The 11,318-nt window shown below is 32.4% G+C and overlaps 1 protein-coding gene across 1 annotated transcript; it reads left to right on the forward strand.

Moving 5' to 3' along the window:
- The first annotated feature begins 1,783 nt into the window (after nucleotides 1–1,783).
- On the forward strand, nucleotides 1,784–6,799 carry LOC141695932 (uncharacterized). The gene is made up of 9 exons (XM_074500136.1): nucleotides 1,784–1,996; nucleotides 2,906–3,091; nucleotides 3,961–4,053; nucleotides 4,129–4,311; nucleotides 4,397–4,499; nucleotides 4,578–4,805; nucleotides 5,002–5,228; nucleotides 5,306–5,869; nucleotides 6,033–6,799. Exons 1-9 carry the CDS (start codon nucleotides 1,784–1,786, stop codon nucleotides 6,417–6,419), a joined length of 2,184 nt encoding a protein of 727 aa, XP_074356237.1. The 3' UTR covers nucleotides 6,420–6,799.
- Nucleotides 6,800–11,318: the final 4,519 nt, after the last annotated feature.

Raw genomic sequence — 11,318 nt, forward strand, 5'->3', positions numbered from 1 at the left:
TTATCCAATTAATTCAGTTAGGATAAACTTATTCCCCCCTTGTATGTTATGATTTCTTTTTGGATATGTTTACGTTTTAATAAATTTCGGGTAATCTTTCAAATTCATACAATTGAAGATTGATTTTGGATTTCAATTTGTATCACGGTCTGAATGAACTGATATATTTAAGAATTACAATTTTAATTAAGTTCTAGATATGTGCAAATCAATCTAGCACTATTAGTTAAAAACTTTGTTATATCACAAAATTTGTGTCATATTTGATATGATCTTTTTTTGAAATAATGTGATATATAACATTTCTAACACCTTTACACTTGATTTTTTTATAAGGAGTCACAAAATATTTCATATATTATTTGCAGTAAACAGTGAAGAAAATGCTCCAAAAAGTTTGAAGACCACATTCAAATGTTGGTAGTTTTACCGGTAATATTCTTATACTTATTAAATTTATGTCACACTTGTGGATTATACAGTAATATGTTTGTTACATGTGTTTCTTCAAAAAAGTAAATTTTGTAATTCATATCACAAGTTACCTGTTTTACAATCACTGGATGCTAACTTATTGATACATATACATTTACAATATAAATTATAAGGAGTGTATAATATTCCTAAGATTGATGTTTAAGTGCTACCATATCATATATATATATATGTATATGCATATATTGATTTATAGAAATGTGTTTGACAAAGCATAGAGTGTTACATATAATTTTATACTCGAGGTTCACATAAATTTTAGGTGTTGGGATTGCCATCAAACTATATATGTATAAAAAAATTCTTTAGTTTAGTTTTAAATAATCAAATATGCTTTTATCTATATCTCATTTTATCTAAATATCGTAATTGCAGGAATTTATAATATTTTTAGATTTCTAACCACATGTATCACTCAAAATTAATTCATAAAGAATGCTAAATACAATTTGGTTATATTACTAAATTGCTAAGAATTTTTATTGTATCGAATGTGCATAACACTCTTTTTACGGTCTCATTTTTAGTACAAATATGAAAGAATAACGAGAACTAGATATTAAAAATAGTTCATTAAATTACATATCTATCACATTGATATGTTGTGTTGTATTTAAAAATATATTGATAAAGACAGAGTAACTTTGAAAGTTTTTGGTTGAAATTAGTTCGAGGGGTTTTGAATTATTTTGGACTATTGAAAACTTGGCTAGTATGAGGTATATATGTATGTATGTTTATATATATTATGTGAATATTTTGACAATTTTTTAAACATGTCCCTGAATTTGTACCTCTATGTTTTGATAAAAAACGAAAAATATTAGTTCGGCGAATTCAAATTAAACTTTTTGTATCATTTATAATGTATTATTAATCTGAATATTAAATTGCTATTTAATGAATGATTGATATTTATCCCTTTTGGTATCATACCGTTCTACTACAAAACATAATATTTTCTTTGTACATAATATAATACGAGTTTTTTCTGGATATCATCTAATTTTTTTATAAATATATCAAGATATTATCGTGTTTCCTCGAATAAATTACATATTATATTACTTTTATAAAATAATACTACTTCAGGGACTTGATTAAAGAGTTACTAGAACATTGATCCTATGTCTGTATATTTCCACTAGAGATATAGAGCAATATTTCGCGACAATCCCGAACACTGTCATAGTCCCTCTCTCTCTCTCTCTCCCCCTCCTCTCCACTGCATTATCAGACATAAACCCTTGTAATAGATTTGTACTCCGATCACTTTCTTGATTCTATAATGGGAAATTTGCAAGAATTAAATGCTTTTAAAGAGATATCATTTGATTCTAACCCATCGTTCTCTCAAATCAGTGCTGAAAGATGGTCTGAAGCAGAGAGTGCAGCCCATAACATCATTTCCAAGCTGCACCCAACTGTTGCATCGCATGAAACAAGGTTTCAAGTCTATCATTATCTCCGAAGATTGATAAAAAATCTAAGTGGTTTTGAGGTGAGCAATTTTTACTTTTTATAATTTTCTATGTAATTGTGTATTGTTTTGGTCTAATGCAAGTCTTGTTTAATTGTTTGTCACAGAGGTGTGCGTGTGATGTTTTTTTAGTATATATATACATGCTTATCTGGAATATTTGATGCAATAGATGTTTTTTTCTAAGATATTATCGTAGTTAGGGATTTGTGACTATTTTGAAGTTGGTTTAGTATTCTTATTTTCGAAGCATTGTTGGTAATGTGCTATTCAGATAGTATATATCTGAGTTAGCAAAAAAAAATAGTATATCTATATGTTGTTCAGATAGTATATATCTATCTCGCATCTTTGAGGAGTTAAAAGTCGTATATTTTCCTTGTTGTTTCGTTTATACGAACTATGCTCATTTAAGGAGTATTTTGAAGTCTACTTGGGCAGATGTTAATCTTGGTGTCTGTATAATGTAATGTTGAATTTGAAGGCCATTTAGTATATTTTCCTTCAATCTGAGGTTTGTGTGTTGTCTTTGAAAGACTTATTTTACTGCAATTAAGTATTTTAAATTTAAAGAGATTACTTGGATACTGTGCTTATTTGTTATGGTCATTCAGTGATTACATTTCTGTGGTGTGGAATACTGAAGATTAAGGCAATGACTGTACCTAGTTAATTACTCCGAATACATTAATAGGAATGACAGTTTAGTCGTATTAATATACTTTTACTTGCAATTTCCTCATATATGTGTATGTGTGTAATCTTGTCCTTTAAAAACATAAGATTTTTCGATTTAAGTTTTTAAGAGCATATTGCAGTGAGATTACCGTTTCTTTAATTAAGAATCTGCATTCTTATATAAGATGTACCTAACCACGAATTTTATTTTTTTAATTACCGTTATGGATTTCTTATTCTGTAATCCTACAGGTATTTCCATATGGGTCGGTACCTCTAAAGACGTATCTTCCTAATGGAGACGTTGATCTAACTGTCTTCTGTGATGCAAGCGTTGAGGAAGCCCTTGCCAGTGATATTGTTTCTCAGCTTCAAAGAGAAGATAACAGTAACAGTGCCGAATTTTGCGTTAAAGAAATTCGGCTAATTAATGCTGAGGTATTTTTTTTCAACATGATAGTGTTCTAAACTGTCTTTTTTCCTTTTAACTAATATTATGTTGGTTCAATCTCCGTTTCCTTGCTACTTATCATCTTGTCTTCTCTATACATATATGCTTCATTATGTTTGGTATATTTCATGTGCTATACGATCAGTACGTACTGCCATATCGTTACAGAAAAACATGAGATCATATATGTGAAAATTCTATGCATTTGACCAAGTAATTTGATAATATTACAGTAGTTTTGTATATTGACTTGTCAACTTTGCATTTGCGAAAAAAGTACTGATGTTGTTCCTTACAGACTTGTATATTGACTTGACATCTAAGGTTATGTTCAAATTTTCATTGTCACTTCATTCGTGTAAAATTAAATTTCATTGAGGCCATTATTTCTATATGATGATGTGATATGGATATCTTTAATCGAATCATAACTACACTTTTGAGTTAATGACTAGTAGTAGTAGTAGTAGGCCTGTCAGTGACCAATATGAGTAGCAAGAAACTAGAAGTTTCAAGATTACGGAATGCCAATTCATTAGCTCTTAAGTTATCAACTAGTAAGTGGTCATTAGGTGATTTCTTTAACCAAGTTGAATGCAGTACTCAGACTATTGACATCTCAGCTAAACAAAATACACTAATATTTTTATAAACATCTTGTGCAAGAACATGGGTTCAAGTATAAATTGCGTTATTGATTTTGTTTAACACTTGCTGCATTAGGCTTCTGTTATTGCATGCCATATTTTCCAGCACTTAGTTTCACTAATTTTTATCGTCCTTCAAACTTTTTCTTTTATGATGTGAATAGATTCCATAAAGTGATCTTGTTGTAATTTGATACTTTTAATCTCAGGTTAAGCTTGTTAAGTGCGTCGTGCAGAATATTATGGTAGATATATCATTCAATCAAGTAGGTGGACTATGTTCACTCTGCTTGCTGGATGTAGTAAGTCTCGTTAAAGTTAGTTTTATGAATTTTATTTCTTTTAAATAGGCAATACTTATTTTTATTCGTGGATAGGTTGATTACATCATTGGCAGGGACCATCTATTTAAGCGCATTATATTACTGATTAAAGCCTGGTGCTACTATGAGAGCCGTATTCTAGGCTCTCATCACAGATTAATCTCTGCATATGCATTGGAGACTTTAGTTTTATACATTATTCAAGTCTTCCACTCATCATTAAATGGCCCATTAGCAGTAAGTGCTCCTGGATTTATGGTTGGATCTTTACTATATTATTATCTCTCATAAAACTAATTTTCTTTCTTTTATCAAATTTCAGGTTTTATATAAATTTATGGACTACTTCAGCAAATTTGATTGGAAAAACTACTGCATTACTTTATGTGGTCCAGTTCGTCTCTCATCCTTGTCAGAATCTGGAAGTGAGAAACATATCTTAATTTTCTGATTCAAACACCACACTATTTCAATTAAATATGGCATTTTTTTATTATATACAGTTGGGATACCTGAAAATATTGGAGGTCGTATGTTACTGTCTGAGGAATTCTACAGACACTGCATGGACATGTATTCCGTTCCTTTGAAAGAGGTTGAAATGCAGACACGAATATTTCCTAGAAAGCACCTGAACATAGTTGATCCACTTAAGGAATATAATAACCTGGGCCGCAGTGTCAGCGAAGGTAGGACCCCTCTTCTTCAGCAATTCCGGTTCCAGTGGATGCGTTTGAATTGTTTGAATTTTCATGTTAAACACTACCGAGATATGCATCTTGTCACAAATTTATATCCTCAACTCATGATTAAAGTATGAATTTAATCACCCCACCTCACTTTTGAAGCTAATGCAAAAAGTGTGTGGCCCTTTTTAATAATTTTTTTATCGGATAATTTTACGCAACACTACTTGTCCTTTTGCAGTAATTTTTTTGCGAATAACAAGTGCATTTACATTTGGGGCTAGGAAACTTGGCCAAATACTTCTGCATTCAGGAAATAGTCTAGCTGTTGAACTTCCGATTTTTTTTTTCAATACACTGAATAGGCATGGAAGTGGACATCGTCCTGATGTTCAAAATGCAGTCCATATCTTGGCTCCCACCCCAACTAACCACGCAATTTTCAATGAGTCAAACAATGAAGGCGAGGTAATTTATAGTTAGAAATATGCATATTGTTTTGTGTAGATGGAGATAACTAACCTATTCATGTTGGTTCACTCCAGGATGGAGTCTGCATCTTCCCAACATCAGATACTTCAAATACGCAGCAAATAGGTAACCGGACATCTGATGAGATTTTACAAGAACCCGAGGAAGGCACAAATATCATTCCTGACCTGGGTAGTGAGGCCCAGAGGCATGTCGGAACAGTAGATGTTGCTTCAGTTACATATTCTACTGCCTTGTCCAATGAGTTATTTAATACTGACAGCAGTTTGGCCTCGGCAAACAATGTCACTAGTCCTGATCCTTTGGACCTAATGTTTGATCTTCGTGGGGGCTTTGAGACTCAATTTAATATATTGCAATATGGTCGGTGTTTCTATTTGTTTGGCTCAAATGTGTTAGATTGGCCAGTACCTCCACCACGACCTTTATTTCAGAGTGCACATTCTTCAGATGCTATTCAGAGCTCATCTCTAATGAATGAGTTTCCATTTGGAAGAATCAATGGCTTAGTCCGTGATCCCAGGCTCTACCCTGTAAACTCAATGCTTGTGCCTCATGCTTCTTATGGTTTTGAAAGGCCCAGGCCGCGTGGAACTGGAACGTTTTTCCCTATCCTGGTTTGCACCTTTTTTGCCTTTAGATTATTGCATTTCAAATTATGTTGGTACCATGAAATGGATTTTACATGTGAGCGTATGACTAGGAATCTGTAGTCCTGATAGTTCTATTTTGGAAGTGGTTAGCCTCATATTTTCTTATTTATTTTATTAATTTTTTTAGAATCGGCCCCTACGTGGTTACAAACCATCATCGGTTGAAGGAATGATTCAGGCACCAGAGAGGTCCTTCCATAGCATTGTCCAAACAGTTACATCTAGTGGATTCCCTGCAGGTCAAGGTGGTGGGTATGCAAACTACTCTGCTTCATTGGGGAATGCTGATGTTTTAATCACGCAAGACAATAGAATTCTTGTATCTAGCCCCTTTCATGCACAACGTATAATACCTTTCCAAGGGAGCAACATGCAGCCAAGACCTGCTTCTTCCTTCCAACCAACAGACAACAAAGACAACAAAGACCCGCTTCTTCCTTCCCACCTAGTGTTCAACCTTGGAACAATTCCAGGCATAGATAGTCCTAAAGGTGTAGCTGGTCTTGGAATGTAAGGTATGAAATTCCCCTGAAGCTGCAAAAGGACATACTTTTAGGTGTTGTACTTCCGGGACATGAAGATCTGGACTGTCATCATTTAACCATATAAAAGATGACATCCCACGTTTCTCTATTTGAGTATAGTTACAGATGTTAAATCGTCATGGTTTATCTTCCGAATGGTGATGGTATTTGATTATGAGAAAATGATGGTTACTCCTCTTAAACCATGTTCAGACTTGCTACCTACAAATGTTGATATGAGTAGAGCCATTTTTGTACATACTACTCTGTTGTTGTACAGTATTATTTACTTATTTTTTTTGTATTCAATTTAGCTAATTAGGTAAAGTAGACAATGAATTATTTTTTCGCCGACACGGTGATGTAAGGTTTTCCCTCAACTCTAGAAATTTAAGTGATTAGTTGTTAATTTCTTTGGCCGATTGGAATTCTATGTTATGTAATCTCTTCTGTATATTAAAGGGAAATTAAGGGTAAATTGAGTCATTTTAATGGCTGTGAAATTACAAGTTTATCCTTTTATTTTTAAAAATCACACAAATGACACCCATTACCCATATTGGTTTAATCAAAAATTAAGAAGAATTTATGTATACACCAAGATTCAAACCTTATCCTTCCATTGTTAAGTACATGTCACTATCATTATGCTACATATCTCTGAGTCGTTTTTAAAAATCTAATTACATAAACCACATCAACTCTTTCTATTATAATATTTTTCTATTATTTTAACTTTTGAGTAAATAAAATATTGTATTATATTATTTATGTTGCATTATATTATTTATGTAACTCCCATTTTTTAGTTTTAATAGTTTAATTTATAACTATATCTCCTTCTATATATTAAAATTGAACAATTTTAATGGCGGTAAAATTATAATTTTGCCCTTTTATGTTGGAAAATTATAAAAATGCGATTTCTCGCATAATTTTAGCTAAAATTAGGTATATTGTTGTGTCCACTAAGAATCAAACCCCAAATCTCATAATCAAAGATTTTATATCACTACGATTGTGCTACATAACATCCTTGCTTACTTTAAAATTCTTATTAGATAAACCAAATCCCCTCTTTTTATCAAATTCTTCTTTTATTACTTTATTTTTTGAGTAAATAAAATATTGGTTTATATTATTTATATGTCTCCTTTTTGTTTAGTTTTTGTAGTTTCATTATAAAATTTTAAAAATGCCACCACCTCATATTTGTTTCACTCGGCTCATATTCATTTCCAATTTGTTTCACTCACTTCACATTTAAAAATTCTCTTAATCTATATATATATATACACACACACATATATATATTAATATATTTTATTAAATAATTTTTTATAAAACTGTATTTTAAAAATTATAATAACTTTAAAATAATCTATAATTTTATTGATTAATTTTTTACATTATAATATAATACATATTTTTAATTTTTCATTCATTTACATTATAAATCAATTTTAATATGATTTAATATGAAAAATATAAGATATTATCAATGTTCTTATATTTACGAATTATTAGACAATTTTTTATTTAAAAAATATATTAAAAATATAATATTATTGTTTTTAATTATTTTCCCGCATCACCGTAGGAATCCCCGTTCCGGCAGGGATCGGTAACGAAAAAAATTCTCATTTAGGATTCAAGGTGCGTTAGGAAAACGGGGGCAGGAATTGTACTCCCTGAACCCGAAGTGACACAATGCATATTCTTACAAGCAAACTTCAAATATTTTTGTAATAATGATATAGTTTTTAATTATTTTATTAACATATAACTTACAATAAATATCTAATCTGAAAATTATCGGACTAAGTTAAAATCGAACTTTACGATTAAAAATAAACTTTCACTACTTACGTTATCCAATACCGTTTTAATAGTATGTATGAAAAGAAAAAAGAAGTGAGACAATCCAATAAAAAGTTAAAATAAATCATTTATCGTATTAAAAAATGATATATGTATAAATATAAATTCGTTCAAAATAATATTTTAATATATATGAAGGCCCGTGTCTCGCACGGGCTTTTACGCTAGTTATAATACTTAAATAGCAACAGATGCAAATATATTATTATAATTATTTAATTGCACATCTTCTTGGTTAACTTGTATTTGCAGATGCATTAAACCTATCAAAAAATATAACATTTTAAATATATATATAGATATATATATACATATTAACCGGTGACACGGTCCAGAAATTATTATTGCGTTCATTTCCAAGGTGTCCATTTCTAAGTTCATTAGTCATTATTAATTCGTGACACGGTCCTGAAATTTTGAGGCTTTAAAAATTTCTAAGACAATTTAATATTTAAATATACAAATGTCAGCAACCTTATAAAGCCTCGATTTTTTTAAAAAAATTGTCAACCAGTCCTGAATTTGTGGTCTCATCAGATCTTGATTGGGGGGGCTTTGTTATAGGTCGGGGTTTCTTTTTGTTTGGCTCAAATATTCAAGAATGGCCCGTACCTCCACCATCACCTCAGCACATTCTTAGGATGCTATCCAGCATTCTTCACTAGTTGATTGCATTAATGGCTTACTCTGTGGTTCCAGGTTATAAAACCCTGTAAACTCAATGACCGTACCTCGTGTTTCTTAATGGCATTAATGGCTTAGTCTATGTTTCCAGGTTATAACACCCTGTAAACTTAATGATTGTACCTCGTGCTTCTTATGGTTTTGAAAGGCCAAGGTCGCGTGGAACTGTAACATTTTTCCTATCCTGGTGTGCACCTTCTTTTCTCTTTAGATTTTTGCATTTGAAATTATGTTGAAATGGATTTTACATGTGAGCATGTGACCAGAAATATGAAGTTAGAGCTTGATAGTTCTATATTGGATGTGGTTAGCCTCGTGTTTAGTAATATAGTTTTATTTCAAAAAAAATTAGAACTAGCATCTACGTGGTTACAGAACATTGTAGGTTGAGGGAAAGATTCAGGCACTAGCGACGTCCTTCCATAGCATCCTGAGGACAGTAACAATCAGTTGGTTCCCTGCCCTGGTATTCGGATGGAAAGCACTCTGCGTCTAGGGGCAAATGCTGATGGTTTCATCCCTGCCCTGTTCAAGATCAACTCCGGAATTTTCTTTTGCAAATTTTTATATTCTCCTCAGAGTCAAATAATTGAATCTTCGGATCCTTGTAGAACATAGTTGTTTGTCTTTCAGATATTGAAGAAATTGACTTGCTTCAGCACCAGCTTCTATCTCCATAATACTTTGATCTTCATCAGCAATGTTAAATCTTCAACTCTTTTTCTTCTTCTTTTATTTTCTCCTTTTTCTATCCTTTTGTCCCCCCTTATTACCTCCATCAGAATTTTCAGCATCAGTACTTGTCAATGACAACTATTTGCATTTAGATTTGATAATGTTCTCCCCTTTTTGGAATCATCACCAAGTAGTAGGGAAAGAATCAGCTTCATTGAATTATGTACTTCTGTAAGTTGAGAAGACATTTGATCTTGTTTAGCTTCCAATCTAGCTCGATTGGCTTCAATTGTAGTTTGTCTGGCAACTATTGGTGAAATTTGTTTCTGAATTTCCTGATGAGTAGTCAGCTTTTCAAAGGAGCAACAGGCAGCCAAGACCTACTTTTTCCTTCCCACGAAGAACACCTTTTCAATGGAGCAACGGGAACCAAGACCAGCTTCTACGGTACAATATTATAATTATTTTGTATTCTATTTTTGCTTAGGTTTAGTAGACAATGATAAATTTTTAGCTAAATACAGACAGATACAATGTCTTCTCTGCATAAGCATTATACAGATCCGAAGGTTAATTTGTTAGATTTTATCGTCAACTGGATTTTTATGTTCATTAGTTGTAATACAAGTAGAAATATTGTACTATAAATGTTTCATCGTACATATCATTATTTTGCAGAAGAATTAAGCCTATTGGAAAATAGATGAATGTTTTTACGAATAAAATGTTAAGAGTCCCAAAATAAATCCTAATTTTTTCTCAAATGGCATGAGACGTACTTTAATTAACTATTTTAATATAATTATGTTGGAGCCCCTTATACTTACAAGTGTTTGTAGCCAAAATTTAACCAATTTAGAAAGCATTGTGAGGTCCTGAACATTTCCAGTATTATGTTTGGCTTAACTGTGCCTTAGAGCCGATACCTTATGTTCTGAATGGTTCAATAACCCACCACATGCTGATGCAAAACAATAAATACTCTGGTGTAAGTTCTATATGATTATCAAATTTATATATGTGGGCAACAGCTGAAAGACATTATGTCCGACTGTTTTAGTGTGATAGGGACCAAAGCCTAGAGTAATACTGATAAATATGTCCCGCTAATTATGGAAGACAACTAAGGTTAAAGGAATTCTTCTATTCTTGAATTTGTCTCTTCATGTTTGATTTCATTCCATGCTAATTACAATTGATAATCTTTCCTTGAAATGGAAACAAACATGTATCAGACTACATTACAACTAGAGTCGGCCAAATGTGCGGGTTCGAACCGCTCATTCGGGACCGGCTCGTATCGAAACAGGAGAAAATTCGGACTGAACCGGGCCGGTTTAAACCCGCCCAACTCGCTAAACCCAACTCGCTAAATTGTACGAACCGAGTACGAATTTCATTTTAATAACCCGGGACCGCATGAGCCCGCACGAGCCGCACGGACCAGGCAACTCGCACAGCCCGCACGAGCCCGCGGGGGTGCCGCACGCGCCAACGGCTCTTCCTCGTCTGCTCTGTTTTCTTTTGCGATGTCTGTGACTGTATATTGTTTATTCGTTTTGTAAGTTCATTTTTTTAATTGATGTTTGTAAATTCCTTTACTAATTTTATTCGTTTTGTAAATTTCTGTAGGTGCTACGAGTTCGAGA

This window comes from Apium graveolens, chromosome 11, assembly GCF_009905375.1.
Source record: "Apium graveolens cultivar Ventura chromosome 11, ASM990537v1, whole genome shotgun sequence".
NCBI lineage: Eukaryota > Viridiplantae > Streptophyta > Magnoliopsida > Apiales > Apiaceae > Apium > Apium graveolens.

Excerpts from the sequence above, each read along its gene's own strand:
- LOC141695932 (XM_074500136.1), top strand. The coding sequence starts at position 1,784 with ATGGGAAATTTGCAAGAATTAAATGCTTTTAAAGAGATATCATTTGAT. Across the intron at positions 1,997-2,905 it reads AAAATCTAAGTGGTTTTGAG|GTATTTCCATATGGGTCGGT; the intron begins GTGAGCAATTTT and ends GTAATCCTACAG. Across the intron at positions 4,312-4,396 it reads CATTAAATGGCCCATTAGCA|GTTTTATATAAATTTATGGA; the intron begins GTAAGTGCTCCT and ends ATCAAATTTCAG.